The sequence below is a fragment of the Zosterops lateralis genome (assembly GCF_965231275.1).
Source record: "Zosterops lateralis genome assembly, chromosome: 3".
Taxonomy (NCBI): domain Eukaryota; kingdom Metazoa; phylum Chordata; class Aves; order Passeriformes; family Zosteropidae; genus Zosterops; species Zosterops lateralis.
In genome coordinates this window covers 110,278,864-110,305,149 of record NC_139764.1, presented here as the reverse complement: position 1 = coordinate 110,305,149, position 26,286 = coordinate 110,278,864, and the positions used below count along the sequence as shown (strand labels likewise).

Here is a 26,286-nt window from a genome sequence, read left to right as displayed (position 1 = left end):
CCAGTTGTTGGCCCTGCATAGAGAAATTCCAAAATCTCCACCATGTGCCTGGAAGTGTTATCCAAATGTTTTTTTTGAGTTCTGGCAGCTTTGGGGCTGTAACCACTTTCCTGGGGGGCCTGTTCAGTGCCCAACCACCCTCTGGATGAAAAGTCTTTTCCTAATAACACAACACAATATAATATTATATACATAATCTAAAGAAGGTTTGAGTACAAAAAGATGAAAGCAAACACCAGGCAAGGAAAAGCTATGGATGTGCCACTGTCCCTACTGAGAAAAGGACTGAAACCAGTTCTGAATTTGGGAGCTTATGGTCATAAACATAAATAACAAGAAACCATCCATCTGGCAGGTGCAGATGCTTTTTTTTTTTTTTTTTTTTTTTTTTTTTTTTTTTTTTTTTTTTTTTTCCCTTAGGTACCCCCACAATGTAGGAGAGGGATGGGGCCAAGGCCAAGGTCTGCCTTCGAGTGCTGTGGTGGCACTGATCAGCAGAAGGGTTGTTGTTCAAGGAAATGTCACATTGGAGAGGATGTCCCACCTCAGGCAGTGTGCAAATGCAGGTGAGGAGGTCTTTTCTCACAGAAATAGACTGAGGAGGAAAACTGCTCCATTAAACTCCCATTGTGGCAGCATCACTGTGTGTTAGAATTCTTTCTTCCCAGGATAACTTTGAGACACTCCAATGCCAGGAAAAGAGAGTTTGTCTTTCCAAACATTGTTTGACATTGAAGTGTGAAGTCTTGGGAGTTGAACTGCACTTCATTGTAATATCTCAGATGTATTATTTTCACATTGTTGTTTCAAGCCATCTTGGGAAAGACCCTTTAGTTTTGCCTGAGCCTAAGGGTGTAGAAAAGAAAGTATCTTCTGAAAACATGTTTCAGTGTACATAATATATTAAATTTTTAATTGTGTTTACTATTTAGTCACTTTAAGAAGAAGGAAAAACAAAACAGCCCAATGCTGTTTGTACTCTTTAGTGTAAAATATTGAGACGTTGTTTAGTGTTTAGGGTTGCCAAGGAAAAAATAACAGGTGATGCATAAAGTATTAAAAAAATGTTAAATATCTCAGTTCTCCTTTAGTTTTACCTGCATGAAAAGCCATGGAGCTTGACAGGTGGATTCTTGATTTACACCATATATTTGGGAAGCAGAATCAGACACAGTGATTATAATGTGAGCAGAGTTAGGTTATCTGGCCAACCAGGTGTAAGGTTTCCTTTAAAAAAAAAGTGCCTTGGGCTTTCAGACTGTGGCACAAGACTTCATTTGATATCTAGCAGCCAACTGCTTATATTACTCATGGATTTATGGTCCATTTTGTGTGGGACTCATAAATATAGGCTCTGAAACGCACTAACTGTTTGAGGTTTTTATTTGAGTTAAAGGATAGGAGGATTTCTCAGAGGAGTCACCAGAAGAGGAGTGAGCAGCGTTTTTTGTGGTAAATTTACCTTCTTTCAAAGAAAAATGAGCATTACTGGGCATTAGCAGGCACTGTTGGAATTTAAGATCCCCTCTGCTTTTCCACTGAACAAGCCCAAGTAACACATTCATAATCTGAATGAGTCTCACACCCATGGAGGGGTTTTTCCAGAATTTTATCCAGCCCTATGATTTAATTTTTTGTCATATCATGCAATCCAAGAATGGTTGGGTTGAAAGGGAAGTTAAAAATCCAAATTGTTCCACCCTTCTGCTATGGGCAGGGACACCTTCCACTATCCCAAGTTGCTCCAAGCCCTGTCCAGCCTGGCCTTGGACACTTCTAGGGACCCAGGGGCAGCCACAGCTTCTCTGGGCAACTCGTGCCAGATCCTCATCATCCTCACAGGGAAAAATTTCTCCCTAATCCCTATCCTTGTCTTGAAACTGTGGGTAGCAACAGTTCCCAATCCATCGGCAGGGAGAGTCAGGAGACCAGAGTTTGAAAAAACCCCAAAATATCTCATTTCATTTTAGTTCTATACATCCATGCCCAATCTCCTTTTCAAGAACCTCACCTAAGGGAAATCAAAGTTAAATCCCTCTTCCTCATGCATACAATTATCTAAAATTAACTCCAAGGAGCTGTCCAAGACATAAAACTACAACTTCCTTGTTTTGATACATTTCCCTCCAAAACGTCCAGACTTTTTAGGGAAAGAACCATGACAGTATTTCTAGGGAGCATCACAAATGTTTGCCTGCGTTGTCTTTGGGCCCATGTTTCAGATCCCTGCTGGAGGTGGAGTCTCACTGGGTCAGTGGGGTGGATCTCCCTCTGCACACCCCACACCACAGAGAGGATGTCAGGGTCTGCAAATATATGTGGGAAACCTGATGGTTCATTTTAAGGATCTCAGAGTGCAAAAGACACTGCGGGGGACAACTGAGTTTACTCAATCAAAAATACACCTTTATTTAGTGCCAACAAATGCGATAGTGGGGAGAGAAATAAAGAATAGTAAGAAAGAGAGAGAAAGAGGGGAAGGGGATTATAGCTACCAACGTGGAGGGATGAGTCCTCAAGGATTAAAGATGCCTAGAGACGTGATCTTCTCCAGTGGGGTGTATACAAAAGTGAGCGGGAGTCTCCAGAGGTTTTATAGGTTGGTCAAGGTGGAGACCAAAGCAAGGGGCACAGAGCCAAAGGGAACCAAAGAAAGGGGCACAGAACCAAAGGGAACCAACCTCTGTTGAGGTTGGATGCTCAGGAACAAGCTGCAAACTGTACCTCTGGTACGGACAGACCAGTTTGGACAAGCAGCCTCAGCTCAGTCCACTGTGACCAGTCCCATTGTTCTTGCACTCCGTTCTCATGGAGATGCAGACCAGTCCTCTGAGACCTGGCAAATGTTCCACCTCAGCCAGGCTAGGGGCTCCTTTCAGAGTCTGGGATCTCACTCCTCAATCATCAGAGACAGTCGTGGGGCATATCACATCCTTGGACAGACTCTGACACAGGGCTCCCCTCACAGCTCTCACTGGGTTGTGCCCTAGGTCTCTCAGGGTGTTTGTACATGAGAAGTGAGAGGCAGCTGGGCTCTCGGGACCTGGGGGCCATTGTGGTGGTGGAAGCTTTCCAGGGCCAGGCCAGTCGGCTCCAGCTGGAGGGGGTTCAGTTTCGCCACGTGGGACGAGCGTTCCGGGGTCACCGCAGCGCCCTGACTGTCACTGGAGACACCTGGATGGAAGGTGAGTTGTTTTCTGTCAAGTTTGGCAGGTCAACTGAGGGACAAGAGAGGCTGCTGCTTGGTGTAAAAGTAGTTTATTACATGGCTAGATCAGTCTCATGAAGGGAGAGTGTTACAGTCCGTGTCATTGTTAAAAATGAGGTTTATATTTTTTTTTGGTGAATTTTAAAAATAGTTTTAATTTAAAAAAATAAGACAGTTAGGAGACAGAAAAATAAAGCCAAATATGATTAGGCTGGATGATGGGAAGGTCACCATGCCTGGTTAGAGAAGGGATATAAAATATTTGCCCTCAGTCTGCAGGATGATTTTTGCTCACACCACTCACTTCTTTCCAGACTCTTACATCCGTGGTTGTTGTGTTCTGGACTCCTTTGGCCAAGGCCTCCGTCTGAGCGGGATCTCCAACCTCAGTGTGGACAGCAATGTTTTCTACAACATTTCAGGCCATGGGCTTCTCCTGGGTAAGTGAAGCAGGCAAATATCTACACTGCATACAACAGCAACTTTTGCTGGTTCCTATTTGCATGAAAATGCCTTTGGAGGAAAGAATGGCAGGTCCTTAACTGCACTCTGAGAACTTCAATCACATCTTCTGCGATTTCTGGTGTCAGTGAATTTGGAATAAAACTCTCACAATCCCACACACAACTCCTAGCAGCTACTTCCATTTGACCAGCTGTTCTTCTTCAGGTCAGTCTTCACTTGATGGGGATCAATTATTTTTTTAGTGTAAGAATAGTAGATTTTTTTTGGGGAGATGGATTCATCTGTCTTTGGAAAAGTGTCATTATGCAATATCTAAGACCACAGCTCAGTGAAGCATTTAAGAGCATATTACCTTTAACTTCAGTCATTTGATGTCGAAGATAATGGAATGGAAGCATATGTTAAAAGTTAACCAGAGGATTTAGCACTTAAATAAATCGGAGCTCGGAGCAACAAAAATGTTAAACAACAAAACACTTCTCCTAACTAACCATCATGAGACTGACTTGAAGCATCTTCTGCTGGGATCTCATGTTGCCTGAATACCTAAAGATATAGCTGGATTTTTGTTTTCCATAAGAGATGGGAATAAAAATGACCAATTATGAGATAAACAGAGGGAAAAAAAATTGAAAGCCTTCAGTTCTGATCCTGCAGTTCCCCACACAAAGTGAGTCACTGTGCTGGGTGCTGTGTATAAGCACAATAAGGAGTGATATATCATGGTTTAAATGGAGAAGATTATAAACCCAGTGTGGTTATATACACACCTTGCAGATGAAGAGAGCTGGCTCAGAGGGATGCAAGGACTGGCCCAAGCCAATGTACAGAGCCCTTGCAGCCATTGGAAAGCAGACCAGGACCTCCAAGCTGCTGGCATCCCTTGTCTGACTCATGTTGGGATGACTCTGACTCTGTGTCTGAGTTAAAGGACTCTGAGCTGAGCTGAATTTGCAGCCTGGATACACCTTGTCCTCAAGATGCTTTTAATGACTTCACTGTCAGCAGCTCCAGAGGGTCTGATGGATTAATTTATATATAATTTTGTTGCCTGTGAAGGAATATTTATTATAGCTGGCTGTTTGCAGCTCTGGAATTGGATTCTCTCAGTGATTTCACCTAAAATCCTTATTTTCAGAGGGTTTGCAAGACCATCACAAAATGTCACTCTGGGCTTAAAATTTTTGACGTATGAGGTCTGAGCTTGAAAGCCAAAACCTCAAAATCCTGTATGGCTGTTAAAAGGACTTCTTTAGCAGTACTCTGGTGGTAGCATTGTTTGTAGTACATACAGACTGGAAAAAATTGAGAAAACTGATTCCCTCAAAAGACTGAGGGAAGGCTAAAAGCATTTATTTCTATCCCAAAACCCAAAGGGCACAGGTTTTCTTTGTGAAGTGGCTTATATTTGGGGTAGTAATGGTTTGGGAAAGGGTCTGTATTATGAATAGAACTTGAGCAGGTGTATTTGAAGATGATGACTTCTGTTGGATAAACAAAATTGAATGGATGTGATCTGCTCCTAATGTGGGCCAGAGAGAATGGCCTGTGCCATTCCACACAAGATTCCACTTTGTATTCTGCTTTCCAAAGGTGCTGATCATAGAATCATGGAGTCATTAAGCTTGGAAAAGACCTTCAAGGACTTCTTGATTCTGGAAGTTCAACCATTAAATTGGCTCTGTCAAGCCCACCACTGGACCGTATCCCCAAATTCCACATCTCCATGGCTGCAAACACTTCCAAGGATGGTGACTCCATCACTTCCCTGGGCAGCCTTTTCCAATGCCTGACCACCCTTTAGGCAAAGAAATCTTTCCTAATATCCAACCTAAACCTCCCCCTGGAGCCACTTGAGGCCATTTCCCCTTATCCTATCATTGTCTCCTTATTTGAACTTGGCTTGTATGGCACCGTCCTCTCCTTGCCATTGGGTGATCCATTTCTTTATGATGTAGTTTGAAAAATATTTATTTTGTTTTCTTCTTCCTATTTCTATTCTGTAACTGGATCTGGAGCACCCCAAGAGTTTGTGTTTTCTGATTGATTGGTTGATTGATTTTTCCCTTTCTCTTCTACTCCATTGCTTAGGGGGGAAACCCCACACTTTTGTTCGGAGGTACACACAGTGTTTTTCACCCTGTTTAGAAATGTTCTTACAAGTAAGTAGGGCAGTGAATGGAGACAGGAGATAAAGAAGGCTTTGAATTCTAATACTGCCAGGAGCATGCCTGTGTGTGCATAGGTGAGCCTCCTTCCCACTCTGAACCATTCTACTGTAAATCTGCTTTATAATACATATTTTATTGATTTTCCCCATAAACTTGGAGTCCAGAGAATATGATTTGTGGTATAGTCACATATATTACTTTGTACAGGGAAATATATGTGAATATAACACCTGGATTTCTGTATATTGAAATGAGAATCATGATAATAGAGGGTTTCCAGCTATATGTACATTTATGTATATTTTTATCTTTTCTTCCTCTTATTTTTTAACATATATATATATATATATATATCCTTTTCTTAATATTTTTTCCCTTTTAAAGGTGAGGGACTGGAAGAGGAGAACAATATCAGTAACAATATAGTGATTGGCCTTTCTGTAACTGATGGTTTATCCAATATTGAGACACTGTCACCAGCAGGGATCTACATCAGGGCTCCTGCCAGCCACATCAGGGTAAGAAGTTCTGGTATAGGACAAAACATTTCCTTTCTAATCAGAGGTATCAGAAAGACACAGAGCTTAATTTACCTGGGAGATCACATACACAACATTTGTTTCTTGGCTGAGCTGTCAGAACCTGTGCTTGTGATGGGATATTGAAACAAGTGCATGTTACAAAATAAATTATGTTCCTGGGTAAATTTATTACTGAGAATTTCTCTGTGTTTGAGTGGAATGGAATATTAAAGTGAGATAATTCATCCTGAGGTACTTTGAAAATTTGTTTTATTTTATAATGCTCACACATTCAGAAAACTTGGAAAAAGTTTAGTCTCAGCTTCTCTACAACTTCTGCCACTGTTAAAAAAAACCCCTCAATTTTAATGGACTGACTACAAAACCACTAAAATTCGGCACATCAATTACACCTCTGTCTGGATTTAAAATCACATTGAGCATACAGTTGAAAATTTGCATTCCAGGGTGAGAATGTGTTCCCTGTCCTATGAAAATGACATTGATTTTGAAAGAAACTAAATTTCTCTGTTCTAAATGGTAATAAAACACCAGGTTTTTAAAGAGCTAACAGCTGAACAGCCACACATCAAAAAGCTGAGCTCAGAAAAAATACTTTCATTCACTAATTCTCTGATGCTTTCTCTTAGTTCATATTCTTTTTTGGTTTTCCATTTCAGAATAAAGAGTGACTTTTATGTGTTTCATGGAAAAATATGATTTTCATAAACTTCAAACCACTTTTCCTTCCCAACTATTTTATGGAATTACATTGAGATTGACCTTTCTCACCACACTTTCGGTAGTGAAAAATGCATATTTTAATTTAAAAAATAATCCTAACCTGTTCTATTGTTAACCCCCAGTACCCAAACCAATTACTGTTTGTGAAGACCTAATCACCCCAGGGGCTTCATGAGGAAAGATTTGCACCTGAATTTGAAGGTGAAAAAGAGACCAACACATTCCCTATGTTTTTATGAAGACAGGAGCACTGAGGAAGGAGGAGAGAACTTTTCTGCAGTTCCCTCGAGGCCATATTTATCATTTTTAAGGCCATCAAATATGGTTTAAAAATACAACAACTAGGCAGGATCATGAGAATTTCAGCTCCACTAAACACAGACTTTTGTACTGTCATGCACTGACTTACCCTGGAGCTGTTCACTCCGTTGCCACTGGCTCAGCTTTTGAAAAGGTTTGCTGCAATTACCTCCACGGGTTCCTGGGAACTGTCTGTGCTGGGTTTTCTGCACATTTTTATATCCATCTCTGTTCATGTGAGTTTACAGATAAAAAGCTACAGCTGTGGCTGTGTACCCCAATATCAGGGTGTCCTTTCTGCTCTCCAGAGATGTGCTGCTCTGTTGGATTATGCCCTTTTCTGATGTAGAGATGGTGTTTTAAAAACTTTTATTCCATTTTCAGTCTCATGTGAAAGGTGAGACAATACAGATGTTATAATTCATGCTATCACATTTAGAAGCTATTTCTTAATTACAATACATTTAAAATTTTTCTTATCACCTTTTACTACACAATGCTGTAAATGCCTTAAAGCCAATCATCTAAAATCACCCTTCATAAATCCTACCACAATTCATCCTTTATAGTTCTATTTCTCCAAAGTATCTAGTCTTATTTACAAAGCCATCCTTTAAAACTTGTTCCATTTCTTTCTCAATAATATCCATCTTATTCTATAACATTTCTAAGTCAACATTTCTTATCTCAAAGTTTACATACAAATACATACTATGTAAATCTTCTATCAAACTTTCAAAATCCTCTGCAAATCCATTTCCCACACTGCTCCAGGCAGGGTAACAGATGGCCCTCAAATGGTTGCTGATAACCTTCATCATCTCGAGGAGTGGAATATTTGAGGAGTCACAGCAGCAAAAGGAAAACTTGAAGAAGTTGCCCAGCTTAAGACTGTTATTAACTGCAATTAATGTACAACAGGACCAAACAGTGCTCAGGAAGATAGCAAAGCACAGGGATATTAAGAGAAAAAGTCACTTTTGTCCCAAGCAAAAGAACTGTGGACTTTTTCTTATGGAAATAATAATCATTAAACTTCAGGGGTGCTGGTCCAGCACCAGCATTTATGATGTTGTAGCCTTAGCACCTTTTCTCTCTCATGAAAATCGTCAGATCAAATGACACAAGCTTTTTAGGTATTGATAATCCTAGTTTATTGGGGAAGCTTGAAGAATAAAATGGGAAAGACTCATCTTCCACCTGCCTGGTTCTCAGGCCAGAACATGCAATAGAAATTTTCCCAGTTTAAAATTTAATTTTAGGTGGGTTTTTTTTTTTTTTTTTTTTTTTTTTTTTTTTTTTTTTTTTTTTTTTTTTTGGTTTGGTTTGGTTTGGTTTGGTTTGGTTTATTTTCAGACTTCCATCTTTCAATTGCTGGTTTTAAACTTCTTGGCTGCAATCTTTAAGGCAGGGGCTGCAGAGAGCTCTAGGTCCAAACTGTAACATCTCCTGTGTATGATGGGTTAAGCCTTTCCACAGTGAGACCTGCAGTAATATTTTCATAACTACTCAATTTACTTGGGAGCCTAAATTTGCATCGGTGGCTGAAGAGCTTAAATATCCTTGAAATTCAGCAGTGGCCTAAACGATGTGGAAATTGGGACAGAGCAGTCACTCAAACCTGAGCCTACAAAGACATTTGGAGACCCAATTCCACTGATTTCCATTTGACTTAAGCTCTTAAGTGCACTGGTAAATCAGGCTGTTAGATGAAATTTTATACTCTGACAGTGTGAGTGCAAACTGATTCTTGCAAGGTTAGTATAATTTTTTTTTTTTAAACACAGTGTGTGAGCCCAGGTTATCACTTTTTAGAGTCACAGACAATCTCATTAGCAGCCTGGTTTCTTGCCTTTTAAATGCTATCAGTGCAAGGAACTGAAGATGCTCCTCTGTGATATTGTATTTTTTTCTCACTGAAACATCTGCCCTGTGTCCTTGGTTTTCTTTTTGTGTGCAGGAAAAAAATAATTTAAAAAGTATGTTTTTATCTTTTTCTCTTGGCTCTCTTGGGCCAAGTCAGTTTTTGGCATTTTAATTGTTCCAATCCATAAACATTCAATGCCCTGAAATCCCAAAGCCAGCATGTGGTGCTCATGCATGACAACATATGGACTGGGTTTAATAAACCCAGGAAGGACCTCCCTTTCTTTTCTCACTTTGGTGTTGAGGACTGGGAAACAGCTCAGATGAATGAACGGGGTGGAGCTCAGCTGGTGTCTCCGTGTCAGAGGAGTGACTGATTGTCACACTGTTGGTAAATGCATTTGTTTCCTGGTGTCACCCCATCCAGCCATTCTCCACAGCACCAAAGAGATGAGGCTGTATCTGTTTGGCACCATTTTCCCAACCTTTCATCCCTGCTGAGATCCTTTCCAAACTCTTCCCTGCAAAACAGACCCACACTAAAGCAAGCACGTTGTGGGTACTCTTCACATCCTGCCCAGCTCTGAAATTATGGGAGTGATGCTGGGAACACCATCCAGAGCTTTAATGACATCTTTAAGGTCAACAGTTTGAGTCCCAGCTATCTAAAAGAAATCCATGAAATATTTACACCAGCAGAGTTGTGTGGTTAAGAGACACTTAAACCGTCAGGCACTTGATTTTACTGACTTTGCAGTGCATACCTCCAGGTATTTGGCATGCTCAGGGAGGTAATTTCTCTCTGGAATTTTGGTTGCACGGACATTCGTAATATACTGACTTCCACAAAGAATTGATTTCCACACAAAATTCCCTGCTTGCCTAAAACCCCTGCCCTCCAGCCACGAGCTGGCTGAATAAATATGCAGGGTTTCTTTTCCTTATGAATCATCTGTAGAACGCACGATTGGAGTCGCAAGTAAAATATCCTGGAAGTGATGTGACTGGACTGCAGAAGTGTTTTGTTAAAGGAAAAAGGCTCTGTGGCTGCACTTTCAGAAAAAGCAGCAGTTTTACCTGGGGACAGAGAAAGCAGAGCTTTGGGTCTCAGTGCTTTATTCCTTGACAAATGCCAGAGATCAGGACTGCAGGGAGCACACTTGGATGGGTCAGAAGAAAGTAATTGGTATATGGAGGGTTTCACCTTGAGGTCACCAGGCTCAGCTTTGATTTGGACCATCAGGGACCAAAAAGTCATTAGTATTTTCACACTGTCCAGTGACTTATGAATGGGAGTGGGGGTGTCAGACCTGACCTCAGAGAACAAGTCCTTCTTAGAGCTGCAAGAAAGGTCATCTCAGACCCCCCCTCAGAGAACCACATACCTCCAGAGAGCAATTAATTTTGTCTAAGGACAGACCAAAAGCATTGCCTTCTGCACATGGCTATGTCTTTTTTTTTTTTTTTTTTTTTTTTTTTTTTTTTTTTTTTTTTCCTAGAAAGGGAGCTAAAATCTACCAGTCTGGACTTCAAATTTTCCCACACCTAAGGCAGCTGAGAGGGATCATGCACAGGTGCACACATGAAGACACTGATATATGGACACAACCCAAACCCAACTAGGCTTGTCTGGTCTCCAAATTAATCTGACAAGAGCAGGTTTTTTTTTGTCCCAGAGTAGAAAAGTTCAGAACACACCAAATACAACCCACTTGATGCAGATTCTGTAAGTACCAAACTCCTAATTTTAAGGTCAGTTGGGCCTTACATCCACTTTTTTTGCCTCTTGCAACACAAATAATGTGACTAAAGTGCAGAATTTAGAATGCAATTTCATTAAGAGATATAAAATGACAATAACTTACAGCACATTTTCCTATGGTTATTCAATTACCCTGTAAAAAAATGATCCAAACTACATAATTTACCACAGGCGTAAGGAAGTTTAATTGTTCAGTCATATCCTGAAGATGTTGTTCTTTACTTTTTCTTGACTTTTAGGAGTCTCACTTTTTCAATACAAATATTTCCTGTATTTTCTTATCCTGTGTTTGCTTTGGGACATAAGAGAAATATCCAGACTGAGAAGAAAATCAATTAACTTGATCAGTTTGTGATTTACCTTTGTGATTTACTTTTATTTCCTGACATTTATTTATATAGAGAGCAGTTTATAGATGTAAGTTTTCAACATATTTTTTTTCTTACTTCTTGAAGAGTTATGACAACACCATTTTTCTGCTGTTTGTCTCTATTTCTTGGCCAATCCTCTTTGTTTGGTTCAAAAACAAGTGGTTTTACAATTGGACCAAGGTCAAAGTGAAAACAGAACAAGATTGGGGATGGAGAAACAAGGTACCAGCCTCCACCAGCCAGTTTACCAGATTTTGAATGGACTTCAGCAGGGATTTTAATTTGCATGTTTCTTAAATTGATTTTAATTTCCAGAAACCTGTGGCAATATTATTTTCATAGTCACATATTCCTCTCTACAGGGTAACACAGTGAGTGGTGCTGGGTATGGCTATTTCTTTCATCTCTCCCCTGAGGGACCATCCCAAGTGCCTCTTCTGTCCTTCAGTGAGAACACAGCTCACTCCTGCACAAGGTACTTGGGGAGTTTGGTTAAAGAGATTTTCCTTCAGGGAATGGTTGTGGCATCTATAATTGCAGTGGAGATTCCATGGTTCTGTGACGTTTCGTGCAGCAATTGCTCCTTTAGCATCCAGGAAGAGCTATTGACTAAAGTTTTAGCCAATACTTCCCTAAAACAGAAAGAGTATTAAAAATGACATTGTACTGAAAATCAGCAGATAAGGTGACCTGAATTTTGAGCTAATCTGGATATTCATCTGGATTTTAAATCTCTGAGAAAGTCAAACCAAGTGCTGCATTCAGGAATTCATACATTTGGGCTGTAATCCAGGTTAGCTGAATCCAAGATAAAGAAAAGCCTTATCTGTCCAGATTCATGTCAGGCTTATCTGAAGGTAATTCTGTCTGAAAACTCATGAGCATGGGAGAGTGTTTTATAGTGAGAACCTCTCAGTGGCACTGCACACTCCTTTTTTAGCTCTGATAGGTCTAACACTCAAAGCTTTTGACTTTGGTTTTAAGAAATAAAGTCTCACGCAGACAACTGTCACAGATTTAAGGTTTTAGACATCAAAATGATGAATGGAAAAATCTGCTCAGCAGGACATGGACTGTAAAGGAAGAGTCTCCATGGCTTTCTCTCCTAAACAGGCACGGGTTGCTGGTGTACCCAGAGTATTTGCCAGACAGTTGTGTTCAGTTCAACAACTTCACAGCCTGGAGCTGCCACGGGGGAGCACAGGTATGTTTGTCCCCACTGTTTTCTGTCATGCCCAGGATCTTTCCAAGCATCTCACCTCCACACTGACTAAAAGCTCTTGTGCCTGTATGTCCATGTCCCTCACCTGCAGGCTCCTGTTTCAATGAAAGAGATAGAAATTTGATTTGTGTGAATTCTTTTTGCTGCAGAGTCAGTGCTACTTTCACCAGGTGGTGTTCTCTGTAATCATCTGGCATCTGTCTGCCAATGTAATAATGGAATTTTAGAATGCTTTGGGTTGGAAGGGACCTTAAAAACCATCTCATTCCCATCTCCCTGCAATGGGCAGGGACACCTTCCACTAGATCATGTTGTCAAATTAAAAAGTCCTCCAAGATCTGAGCTGTTCATGAAGATTGCAATAGGTAGATATGTTACCTTTATAGAACTGATAACTTCCATGGGATCTTTTTTTAATTATTATTCTTGAAATTGTTCACTTTTTATTTATTTGAATTTGTCTAGCTTTGCTCTCCAAATAATATGGCTCACTATTAATTAGTCTGATTTTAAAAAGCCACTTCACCCTTTATGATGTCACACTTTTACCCCATACTCACAATTTGGACTTTGTGATGCTATTAATTCCTGTCTGATGACCTGAACAATTTTTATGTGTTTCTCTGTAAGGTTTTATAGCCTCACCCATCCCTACGACTCTTCCTATAAAGGTGTCCAATTTTTCAGTGTGATTTTTCAGGCTGATGTATTCTCTTTCTGGCAAAGGTTATTTGTATGAAAAGAAATAAAACAAAAGGGTGATTTATAGGTTTGATGTTGTTGTTGGTTTTCTCTGCATAGCTTGTAATTTCTTTTTATGTGACTGACCTAGAATACACAGATAACTAAATTTATTCTGCTTCTTTCCATGGGCTCCCTTTAGAAACAATCTTCTTTCTTTTATGTGTCCCATTCTGGAAATGTTCAAGGTTGGGTTGGATGGGGCATGGAGCAGCCTGGGATAGTGGAAGGTGTCAGTGGCCATGGCAGGGGCTGGAATGAGATGGTCTTTAAGGTTCCTTCTAACCGAAACCATTCTATTATTTGATTATGGTAGCTATTATTATTATTATTATTATTATTATTATTTTCCTTTTGCGTAGATTTTCAGTGGCAGGAACCTTGAACTCCAGCATTTCTGGATTTCTTCTTGTAAAGACTTTGGCATTGACATTGTGGAAAGCCTGGGAAACGTCTCTGTTTCTGACAGTGTTTTAAATGGACACCTTGGGCAAAAGGTAAGGACTGCAGGGAATGTTTCAATGCCTCTTAAGTCTCACAGCAACATTTCAATAAGAATTTGGAGAAATAAGAAAGCAACCTGAAGAACAGCCCCTACTCCATGGCAGCTTGGCATGAGCACATCTTTTTATTTCTGAATGGTTTTAAGGATTTAAAAGATTTTTTTAAACAAATTTGAAACAAGGACTCTGGGTTTTTTCTATTTTCATTAGAAACTACTACAAGATTTCACACTATAAGGCATAACCCTGCATATTCTTTCTGAAACAACATTCAAAAGTGAAAGCAAAATCACAAACACCAAAAGCTGAAGGATCTTAGCAAAATAAGTGCAAATTATTTTCTTACTCATATTTTTTTCCCAGGATTAATATTATCTCAGAAAAATCTTGGGATGTCACCAAACCTGACTTTTTGAGAGAACTCATAATTTTTCTTTAATCAAGCTTTTCTAACAAAAATTCCTATACACCTTTTGCATTTAGCACCATATAACCATGCACAAGTGGGTTTAGTTTAGTGATTAGAGAACACTGAGAGGGAACACCAGCTTTGGTTTTTATTCTTGTTAACACTTTGGTTTCCTCTTCTCTCTCTCAGCATCTTTAGTTCCCCTGGAACACAGAGTGTTACTTTTTTATTTGAGAATGAAAAATACTGACAAAATGTAATTTTATTTATGCAGTAAACATGTTCTTTTCCCACTATTTCTTTAGGCAGCTGGACATAGTCCTTTGGGTGCTACCAGGTTGTTAACAGATTAATAACATGGATAACAATGGAATTTTAGTTACAACTGGCCACAGATGCTTGTTCATGATTTTGAGGTCTTTTTTTTTTTTCCCTCTGCTCAGTTTTCTATTGTTGTTTATTAAATTAATTTTCTCTCTGACTGGCAGAAAAAAAAAAAAAGTATTTTAAATGAGTTTTCTTTAGAAGCCCACAGAAATAAACCTCCTTAGCAGGTGTGTTCTAAGTAGATAATTCAGATAAAATCCTGGCTTCACCTGTCCAACCTCGAAGTGTCCCAGTGATGTCCCAGTGAATTTCTCTGACACCAAGGGGTGAATGTCTTTGTTTTTGCTTTGCAGGACCCATGGAAGGACTCCAAAAAGGGGGTTAGGGTTAGGGTTAGGGTGTTGTACTTGCTAAGAGATTTAGAGGCACTCACGCTGTGCCTTGTTTCTTGCAGTACCTCAGAGGGGTGATTATCTTTGATTATCTCTTTGATAAGAGCCTCCTTGTCATAATTTACATCTCATTGTATGTAATTCTTCTCCGTTTAATAATGATGTCTCTTTGAGATCAATTAAAACTTTATGACATTAATTTAATGGGAACCTTGAATATTCCTCTCTGTTATACCTTCCAATTTTTTGGAAAAAATATTTTTAGAACAGGATTCTTTTCTGGAAATGTCAGGGCATTGAAAAATTTGAGCTTTAAAACTTTAGTGACAGGGCTAAATCCAGGACCTGTAAAAGCCAAATGAAAGATTTTTGTTAACTTCCTAGACATTCGGAAAGCCTCCTCCACGTTCTCATTAAGCAATTCATTGTCTTTGTGGGACCATTTAAGGAGAAGCATTTCTTCCTGGAAAAATCAAGAGTTCTGAGACACACAAGGGAGGAATTATTGTCTCACAGTGGTCTCTTTGCTACTTTTTAAAAAAAATAAATTAATTTAAAAATAGAGAAAATTGGGTGGGATGGAAGAACCAGAAGTGTAAGAAAAAAGCCAATAGAGATATTTTTTGAGCAATTTGTTACCAAAGACCAGGGATTTCTGCTTAGCAGTGACTTGGAATAGGACGGCCCAAGGACCAGGACTATCACTCCTCATGTTTTGACCTCAGAATAAAACAGCTGATGGAACTACTGTGTCTTACAATGATTGAAGAGAGCACCTTCTTTTCGAAGTAATAACCTACTTATCAGAGTCCATTACATTCTTCTTTTTCAATTTGCAGGTGATTCTTTACTATGGCTTTTGAGATTTATTCCACAAGTGTTCATTGGCCTCAGAAACAGTACCACAGACTCCTGCCAGCCTTTCTTTCTCCAGGCTGCTCACTAACCATATCTTTATTTCTTGCCCATTTCCAGGACAGTTTGGCAGAGGGTTGTACACTTCTACTGTGTCATGGACTACAATCACCCCAAAATCCAGTTTGTCCCATTGTGTTTTACATCTCCCGTGGCTTTTGTTCTTCTTTTCTGGTTCTTTAAGTTTTAATAGACTCTGAAGTCCTCTAGAGCTTTCCAGAGAGCCTGGCATAAGTGCATCCCTATCCCAAATCCCACAAAATGCCTTTGAATCTCAGTGCTCGGGTTTTTCTTAGAATAGAAATAAGAATGGTCATCTTTGCAGAGTAGGAAAAATTCCCACTTGCTGGACAAAAAAAGGTAAAGGAAAATGGGGCTGTAAATTCCACTCACTGTGGCTTTTAGGTGGATTCATTCTCCTCAGGGAATGTACACTTTTTTCTCCCTTCAAATGTCCAATCATAAATACTATGCAACAACTCAAACAAAGGGCAACAAGCTGCCCTTGAAAGTGATGCTATCACCTGTTTCAAGTGGGGAATTAGATGGGTGTTGTCAGAATTTGCCAAACAATAGCTCACATCTGTCCTTTAAACCTCACATCTGTGGGCAATCACACTCCTACATTCCCAGCTGCTGTGTCCTGGATGCTCCATTTCTGGAAATGTTCATGGTTAGACAGGACTTGGAGCAACCTGGGCTTTTGGAAGATGTCACTGCCCATGGCAGGGCTTGGAATGAGGTGACTTTTAAGGTCCCCTCCAATCCAAACCATTTTAGGACTCTTATGATTCACACAGTGATGTTTCCTTCATTTCAGGATAGGACCTGTATGTCTGCAGGACTAAAGACTCCCAAAAGATACCAGCTCTTCATCTCCAATACAACTTTCAGGAACTTTGATGTGAATACGTGCACAGCCATCAGGACTTGTTCTGGCTGTTACCGAGGGCAGGGTGAGTCTGATTTATATTTATTTCTCAAGATTCCCAAATCCCAATTTCCCCTCCAATTACAAGTTCATAGTTTCCACAGATGACCACTGATAACTCCTCTGCATGGGCTGAGATTTCAGGTTCTGCCCAGTCTTTCTGGATATGGCTTCATCACTCAGTTGAAGCCACATATTGCATTTATTTTAAGACAAACGTAGCCTGATTTTTGCACTGATACAGTTTTCTCAGTGAAAATGGGTTTTATACACTGCCTTGTTTCTTCATCTTCATTTTGGGAGGTAAAATTTCAAGAGTGATGATTTCTTCAAAAGCTGTGACACAACCTCTCAGAGTTTCACTGAGCTGCTACCTCAGCCCAGCCTAAACCTGAGGCAAATTTACCTAAGATAATGTGTAAATTAAGCATCCTTCTGAGCTTTGAAGAGGAACTCAAAGGCTTTTTGAAGAATGTTCCAACTGAAATTGCCTTTTTGTATTGTAATAAAATGTATTTATATATACATGAAGACTGCTCTACAATAGCATAGAAGAGAAAAAGATTTCAGGGGATGAGACCAAAAGACAGAAGGAATAGTAAAATCTGGCTTAGTCAGGCTAAAACTGGGAATAGGACAGGCAAATAGTAACCCATGTGTTGTATGGACACTCCTGCCAAAGCTGATTTGTTACAGTCCATGGGACAATGGTTTTCTGACATTTCTGTAAATATTAATATGCTCATAAACTTTAACCTGCACGAATATTCATCTTTATTTGTAGCTATCTGAGTTTCAGTAGTGAAAAAAATCCTCCAGACTCACTTTTCAGCCAAGGCTTTATTCTGCTAGGTGCTGCACATATGCAGAAGAGTCAAGTACATTTACACAATGTATTTCCCTCTAAAACATTTACCTTCAAAAACAGGCAGACAGGATCTATAACAATCATTGTCATGCAGTCTGTAATTCTGGCTGTGGGGCCTGTGAAGAAGTCTTTGGAGTGGCTGAGGATGCTGGTAGAGCCAGGAGCCGCACCTGGATCAGGAGAGGCTGAACCACAGTCACAGCAAGATACTGGGCAAGCTTGGTCTGGCCCTAGCACAGCAATAGCTATTCCTACAACCATCTCTACTTATTTTCCTGGATCTCCCAATTTTTTTGAGCCATCAGATTTTTTTCCAAAGGCAAGGTAGAATGAAGTTTGTCTCTTTTCCTCCAGAGAGTTATCTTCAGGCCTGTTACATGATGTGACCATTCTGGGTTTTTTTTTTGAAATGTTGCTTGTCACCCACAGGTGGGTTTACAGTGACAGCTGAACATCTGACCTTCACCAATTCCCCTTTCCAAGTGTCCTTCCCCTTCCCTCACTCTGCCATCCTTGAGGATCTTGATGGCTCCACCACAGGACAGAAGGGAAGTCATGTCCTGCCTTCCTCAGATATCCTGGCAGCATCTTGCACAGCCAGTGCCAACTTCAGCCAAGCTTCTGGTGGCAGTGTCTGTGACAGTGACCTTGTTTTCCATCGAATGGCTCTTCATTTGTAAGTAATTATTCCACCTCCCAAAATACAGCATGGGTTTTGCTTCTGTTTGTTATTCTGAGATTGTTGCTGGGTCTGAGCTCAATCCCAGGGCTGCTGCCTCTCTGCTTGGTCCTAAACTAGGTCTAAAGACTGAGCAGTGGAATCTCTTAATCTGCTGTGCTGTCTCCCATGGCCTGTCACTCCATGGCAGAAGGACAAGGATCTCCTGAGGATGCTGTGTCAGATCTGGCATCTCACACTGAAGTATTTGATAGCTTGGGAAATTACAGAGAACTCTAATAATAATCCAGTCCTGGGGAACAGCCAGGTCGTTCCCATCAGCTTTGGCGGCTGTACAGCTCCCAGCTCTGTTCCAGTTCACTTGTCTTCCCAAGCTGGAATTGTCCCTGCCTTTCACCAGCTGGCAGCTAAGGGGATCCAGTGGAGAAATGCTGTTCAGCCAGGAACTGCCACCACTTCTATCACCCACCAATGACACTTGTGAATTTCTGACATAAGAAAAAGGGCGAAAAAGACTTTTAGAGATCTAAACATCACTCCTACTTTTCTTCCCATGCTCATCTTCCCTTCCTAGTCTCCTGCTCAGCATTTCACTCTCCTTTTGAAGTACAAATCTGAACAATTGTCCGTTTTTTGCTGTCTCAGGTTAGTAGTACATGGGCAGAAATCCTGAAGTGCTCTGTCAGAGGGCTGTCAATTATTCATGTCTGCCTCATAATTCATGTTTTAGAAAAAGGAGAGGGAAAACCCCAACCCCTTCCCAAGTAGGAAAAAAAACTAATCAGTTTTTCCATTGAAGGAGGAAACTATAAGACTTTGAGCTACTCAAAATGCAGGCTTTGTGTGTGGCTACTGTGTTTTGTAATGAAACCAAAAGTCTGCAAAAATTTAAAAGCTTGGAGTCATTCTGGTTTAACTAAAAGGATACTGAGTAGAAGGCAAAATAAAACTGTGCTTGGTGTCTTTCCTAAGCAGTTAACTATGAGGTGTGGGGAGAATGAATTCTTCTTTTACTCTGTGTATACCTTGATGAACTGGACTGCAAGATCTTCGGGCTGATGCTGTGTGGTGCTTCTTTACATGATGCCTGCAGAAGGATTTGAGTCCTTTTGGGTGCTGCCATGATGTAATTGTTAATAATTCATAACAGTTAGTATATTTAATACACCTTGTTTCTCCTGCCATCAAAAGGTGGGTAAGGAGCAAGAACAGGCAGGAGTTCATCTGTGCCATTGCTGTTAACTCTGGAAGACTTAACCTGACCTAAATTTTGTCTTCCCAGTAAACTGCATGAGAATTTCCCTGGAAGTGCTCAAGACTGGGTTAGACAGGGATTGGAGCAACCTGGTCTAGTAGAAGGTGTAGAAGGTGCCTTCTCATGGCAGGGGGTTGGAACTGAATGAGCTTTAAGTTCCCTTCCAATCTAAGTCATTCCTGGATTCATGATTAGTCATACCTTCATAAACTTCTCAACTAAGGTTTTATTTCAAGCAAGTCCCCTTTATTTGGCTTCTTTATTATTCATTTGCGTGCGCTGGGAGTCAATTTACATCAAAGATCCTTGGCAGCCTGAGAAGAAGAAGAAGAAGCAGCCAGCTGTTAGCCTGCCCTCCTGAGGACTGTGTACTCAGCAGAGTAACCCCAGAGACCGTGAGCATCCTCTCTGTGCTGCTTCCAGATCCTCTCTCCCGAGCAGCTCCCAGCAGCCAAATCACCATCATGTTAAGTTGAAAGACTGTCAGATCCAGCCAGATGAGTGTGGTGAGTCAGGGAGGCTTTGTTCAGTTGGATAGAGCTCCAAAAGGAACCTGGGAGAGGACCAGGATGGGGAATAAAAGGAGCTGGAGGGGATGAAAAGTAAAAGCCAATTAATAAAATATCTACGGCATGACCAGAGGATGAGGGGGTGGGAGAAGGAGAATGGGTGAATTTTATCCAGATGTATTTGGAGAGTGTTTGCAATAAAAAGGGAATAGTTTAGGATTAATACAGCAAAACATGACTAGGAGCAACTGGCAGAGGTTGAGTAAAGAGAATAAAGATAGGTGGGTGACAGAAAAAAAAAAAATTCCTAACAAGTTCCTCTTGGATCCATCTCATTTCAGTGAAAAGACAAAAGCACTCTTGGTTGCCTATCTTTAGTTTCTGACAAGAAAGGAGTTAAAAATCTCTCTGGAAGAAATCTTTCTATTGTGCTCTACCAGAGCATGGAATAGTAGATCTGTCAGGTCTGCAACTTGAATTTTCTGTGTTGCTTAAGAAAAACACCATGAGAGCTTGAGATGGTGGTTTCGAGGTTTTTTTTTGCTTATCCTGAATTTCAGGCATGAGATTCCAGCTCCAAAAAATCTTGAAGGTTGAGGCAAATAATGGATTATAAGAGGGGAGACCTAGTATGGCAACCTCTATCTCAGCAATCTCAGGATCATTTCCTGACCCTGAGCGTAACTGACAATGATTGGACATGGCCATATTTTTAACTGTCTCAGTCTCCAAAACATCAGGGATGTTGCATCAGCACTAACCTTAAGGAAAGATCCCCTGCCTGGGAGCTGTCAGGGATAGGGCTGTTTGGTGCCAGCCAAAAGAATGTCTGGAACAACGTTAATTATTTATGATACAATGTAGGCAATTGACTCTTTATCTTTGTGCTGTTTAATTTACCAGAATGCACATGTGGTATTGACACTTTCCCCCAAAATAAACTACATGTTTGGGAGAAAAAGACTGTTTTGTTAGAAGAAAACTATAAAAGCTTTTTTATGAAAAGGAAAACTACTATCTTGAACATTTTGTGACTCCCTGTCCTGAACTACTTCACTCAACAACTTCCAGGGAAATGGGGATCCATTCCCAAGCTCACGCTGCTGTAACAAAACCCTTCTTCACAAAGTCCAGTTGAAAGTTAAACTAATGTGTCACGTAAGCACACTTTAAAGAGGGGTTTTATGTCTTTTAAAAATGTAATTGGAGCTTATAAAAGTCTTTATAAATTTATATGTGAGAAAGTTATTGAGTAGTCTGAAGCACAGCTTATGCTGAGGCACAGCACAGCATGGCTGCAGGCTAGAAACGGCTGCTCCAAATGCCACCGCTACCCATATTATCATGAAACTATGAATCTCTATTAATATTAAAACAAATTTTCATTAAAAAATTGTCATAACATGATTAAGTGACTTTCAAAGTTTCTTCACATTATGCATAATTTTTACAAGAGGAGAGCATTAGAATAATCTGCAGCCTGGCAGCTCCTCGCGGCGAAGGGGACTCCAAACACTTGGTGGCTGCCTCTGCCCAAAAGGGAGTTTCCCCTCTTGGTCCCTCAAATTTGCTTTCTTTTTCCTACTGGGGAAGCCTTGGACTTGCTCAGCATCAGTCTTGTAGTTCAAGCCTTTTATTATCTCCCTCTTCTCCTGAAGAGCAAGTTTAACTTTTTAGGTTTAATTCCCAGATCAGGTCTAACATCCTCTCCTGTGTGATGCATTTCTGCTGCAAAACCATCCATGGCTGATGGAATAGTATCCCCCCTACCTCTGTGTCTTAGAGTCTTGAAGAGAATTTAGATGGTTGCTCTAGATTTGCTTTTCCTTTGATATTTACTCTCTGTGGTGCCTTCAGCTGAACATCCCCCTGCTGTGAAACACCCTGAAGACACAATTCTTCTCTCAGTGTCCTCAGTCACTCTCTTGTCGTGTGTCCATCTCATGTACATGATTTCACCCACACAGGGGACAGCTTACATGGTCACTTGTCCTCATAACCCATCCTATGAGGGCTCCTGTGATGTAACATAGAAGGCAAATATTAAATTATTGACTGTTCAGTTACCAACTCATCAGCTCAGATTTAGAGATCCAGCTTTTACTCTGCTGCATTTCTGGTATTTCAGACATCCCACCAAGAGAAATTTGTTTCCCTGTAGAGGCCACCTTTCCATTCACCCTGCAGTCAGGGGTATGGGCAGCAAAGACAGATCCTGCTCAGTGTTATGGGTAGGCAAGACATTTCCTCAAGCCTTCTCCCTCAGCTTGACCATCATCTGAAGTATTTCCAAGTGGGGGGAGATAAATTTAATGTTGAGGCAGCATTTTTGCTGGCCCTAAGCTTTCTTTCCTTGCAAGGAGAAATCTGGAAAGTCTGTTGGATTCTTCTCATGGCCTGGATGGATCAGAGCCAGGTGCATCAACTGCGGCTTGCTGTAGTAACCAACACATTGATCCTAAAATCACAGAATGGCTTGGGTTGGAAGGGACCTTAAAGATGAACCAGTTTCACCCCCAGCCATGAGCAAGGACACCTTCCACTATCCCAGGTTGCTCCAAGCCCCATCCAACGTGGCCTTGGACACTTGCAGGGACTCTCCAGAGCTCTACCTGATGTGGGAAAAGCAGAGTGCCCAAGCGGTCCTCCTCTGGTCTTCACTATGATCACACTGCAGACATCTGAACTGTTTTCCTACCAGCTACCTTCTAGCTCAGGATATCCGTCTGATTTTAGTTTTTCTGAAAATATCAGCTTATAAACTGTAGGATCTGGAGAAATGTTTTAAGAACACAGGGGATTTTGGAAGTCAGGGGTAGAAAACTGAAATCCTACTCTGAATGAATCCACGTTGGCTTGTCAGTCACAACCTTTTCTATTCCTGGGAAACCATCTCAATTCTTCTTTCACTTAAAATTCAGCCTGTGGTGGTGACTCAGGATCAGGGTCAAAGATCTGCTTATTTCTTAAAAGACTCATGCATAAAAAAAAATCACTGCTACTAAGGATTCATAATAAAAGACAGATTTGAATAATGAGCTTGATACCTCAACAAAGATACACACATTTAATGAAAACAGCTGAAAATTCTTAGTTCTTGGCAATTAAAATAAAGTGAACTGGTCTGGGGCCCAAGATAAAACCTGTAAAGTGTTTGATATGGTCATAATTTGGAATTAGCCTCCCTTTGGCCAACAATAAACATGGACTCTTGATATAAACATTTGATGTCCCATTTGAAGTTCAATGCTAAATTGTTTCCTGTTTTTGAAGAGGGATAATCATAATGGATTGTTACACAAACAGAAAGCATTTAGAGCTAAACCGAGTGCCTGTCTTCATACACACAGATATGGACCCTTAGGATAAATAAGTTAATGGTAAACACAAACAGGAGAGTTAATATTTGTTCTACTCCATCTTGTTTGATTGGCTTAACAAATCCTTTGTGGCCCATATCTGTCAAGTAGTTGTACACAATGCATTTGAGCTAAATTACATAACAGTTTATACAGTCACAATTGGTGAATTGTGGCTCCGACTGTAAAGCCCTATCCTGTAATCCTGCCATATTTCTAAAGCAAATTGCTCCTTAATTGAAACCTGCTTCGATATAAAAATACAGCCTTTACAATGAGTCATCCTTTTTTTCCCCCTTACAGTTTGTAAAGGCTTCCAGCAGTTTAAAGGGAGGGTTAATTTTGCATTAAGACCATTGCCTCCTAGTTTCTTTCAAATAAAGCCAGGAGAAGTTCAGGGGAAGGCTCTTTCCTGTGATAATGAAGCTCTCCACGTTAATGGTGCGTGCAGGCTCCCTCGGATCCTCTGAATTAGAAATACTCGTGTAAGTCAGGCTCTTCTACTTCATTAGCATTAAAGAGAGGTAGATTGGTGGCTATTTAGGGCACAGTGAAATCACTGGCTATTTAGGGCAAATGGAAATGGTGCTAATTGTGGCTGGTAATTCCATTAGTAGGGTACTTCCATTTTGGTGCCTTTTTGGCATGGAGGTGAAAAAAAACCAACACACTGACACGCTTTCAAGGGGAATGGATCTCAGGCTTATGTTGTCCTTGCACCAGCTAACTTGTGCACTGAGCTGAGAAGCTTTCTAGGTTCCCCAGATTTTTGGTTTGGTTGTGGGCAGCATGTCAGGAGTCAGAAATGAATTTATGGAGGGCATCACCTCAAGCAATGCATGTAAAAGATAAGGGCACAACATTCCAGGTCAGGAAAACCCCAAAGATTCCAGGCCATAAGGTATCTCCTGCTCCTTTCTTTCCTGGTCATGAACTGGCTTTTAGCTGAACATGACCCAAGTGTGCCCAGGTGGGCAAGAGACCAATGGCCCATGGGCTGTCCCAGCTCTGGGGTGTCCAGCAGGACCAGGGCAGTGCCTGTCCTCTGTGCTGGTACTGCTGGAGCACCTCCTGACAAGAGGGACATTGAGGGGCTGGAGCATGTCCAGGGAAGGGAACGGAACCTGAGAAGGGGCTGGAGCACGAGGAGAGGCTGAGGGAGCTGGGAAAAGGCTCAACCTGGAGAAAAGGAGGCTCAAGGGGGACCTTGTGGCTCTGCACAACTCCCTGATGGGAAGAGACAGCCAGCAGTGGGTGTGGTCAGGCTCTGCTCCCAGGAAACAGGGACAGGACAAGAGTATACTGTCCTAAAATGCACCAGGGGAGGTTTAGATTGAATATCAGAAAGAATTTCCCCATGGAAAAGGAGGTCAGATATTGAAATGGGCTTCATGGGGCTGTGGTGCTCATAACACTCTAAAAATGCAGTTAAGTCGCCATACGTGGAGGAATTTAAAACACATGTAAATGTGGCAATTTGGGAGATGGTTTAGAGGCGGCCTTGGCAGTGTAGGGTTAATGGCTGGACCTGATGATCTCAGATGTCTTTTCAAAATTAATTCTATAATTCTATAACTTGTCTGTTATAAGTAGACACACAGGAAAAGATATATTTCACTTAACTGTAGCCATCTGGAAGTTTACTATACACTTTGAGATATTTATTTGGGGTGTTCTAAATATTGGTCTCCAACATAAATGGATTCAGTTAAATCACTGGTTAGTGATTTCACATTCCCATTCACTAGCTATTGGATCTACATGGCTGGTGTGGAATTGCTAACCTTCTGACAGGTCAGACTTGTATCCCAGCAGGATTGTCCCGTCCAGGCTTTCTTCTCTGTCTTTACTTCTCCTGAAAGTATTGGGGAGAGTCCTCCAATAAAAGTGATTCAAGCTGTTCTCCTCAGAATCCTCCAGCAATGAAAATTAAAATAAATAAAGAGTAAAACCATGTGAATTGATGCTGCAGAGAGGATGGGTCTGAGTCTCTGTCACTTGCTGTGACATTGTGCTGTGACATAAGACACCTTCTGCCGTGCAAGGGAGTTTTGCATTGTGTGATGTTCTTCTGCTGCTAGAAATGTTCTCCTGAATACCTGTGCAGGTGCTAATCACTGTGGCAATAATGTGCTTGTTGTCATTTACTTGCTTAATTAGCAGCCTAATATCCTGGTCCAGTTAATGCCCATAAGAGGAGGTTTATTAGTGGTACAAAAGCTGTTTAAGCCTTATAAACTCCTTCCAGTTTCATTGGTCTGCCAATATCTTCTGGTTGAGTGATTCTTTGCTGATTCACACTTCGCTTTGCCACTGCTGTTTTTTCAGCTGAATGTTTCTGGGTAACCAGAAACCACTTTGACAAAGTGACAGACACTAGAATAACAAAACCAAAACCAAAACCAAAACAAAACAAAACAAAACAAAACAAAAACAAAAAAAAAAAAAAAAAAAAAAAAAACCCCAAAAAAAAAAAAAAAAAAAAAAAAAATTAAAAATCCCTGAACTGATTTTAAAAGAGAAAAGAAAAATATATCTGGGATGACTGCCTTGCTGCTTTTACATCATCTCCAAAGCACAAGGGGGAAATAAAAGCAACAAACCAACTAAAAAATTGAAAATACAGGCAAATTGTAGGATGAGTTTTAGCACTGTCTTGGGTTAGTAAGCCATACCCAGTCTGAGAGGTTAGATAATATGCTGAGATGTGTAGTTTTAAGGTAATGCTTCAAATATTGAGAAAAATTATTCAAGGGATGCTTAAAAGA

The 26,286-nt window shown here is 40.6% G+C and overlaps 1 protein-coding gene across 7 annotated transcripts in view; it reads left to right on the top strand.

Annotated features, from left to right (window-relative positions):
* PKHD1 (PKHD1 ciliary IPT domain containing fibrocystin/polyductin) overlaps positions 1 to 26,286 on the top strand; it is a 237,303-nt gene that overhangs the window by 104,023 nt on the left and 106,994 nt on the right. For all 7 annotated transcript variants that reach the window (XR_014589511.1, XM_083856783.1, XM_083856784.1 and 4 more), the window contains 9 exons: positions 421 to 566; positions 2,991 to 3,185; positions 3,523 to 3,648; positions 6,229 to 6,362; positions 11,771 to 11,883; positions 12,522 to 12,612; positions 13,734 to 13,868; positions 16,738 to 16,873; positions 18,146 to 18,392. Coding sequence is in view for 6 of the 7 variants with exons in the window: in XM_083856783.1 (XP_083712909.1) it covers positions 421 to 566; positions 2,991 to 3,185; positions 3,523 to 3,648; positions 6,229 to 6,362; positions 11,771 to 11,883; positions 12,522 to 12,612; positions 13,734 to 13,868; positions 16,738 to 16,873; positions 18,146 to 18,392 (1,323 nt within the window). In the remaining variant the exon portion in view is untranslated. The remainder of the gene's footprint in view (positions 1 to 420; positions 567 to 2,990; positions 3,186 to 3,522; positions 3,649 to 6,228; positions 6,363 to 11,770; positions 11,884 to 12,521; positions 12,613 to 13,733; positions 13,869 to 16,737; positions 16,874 to 18,145; positions 18,393 to 26,286) is intronic.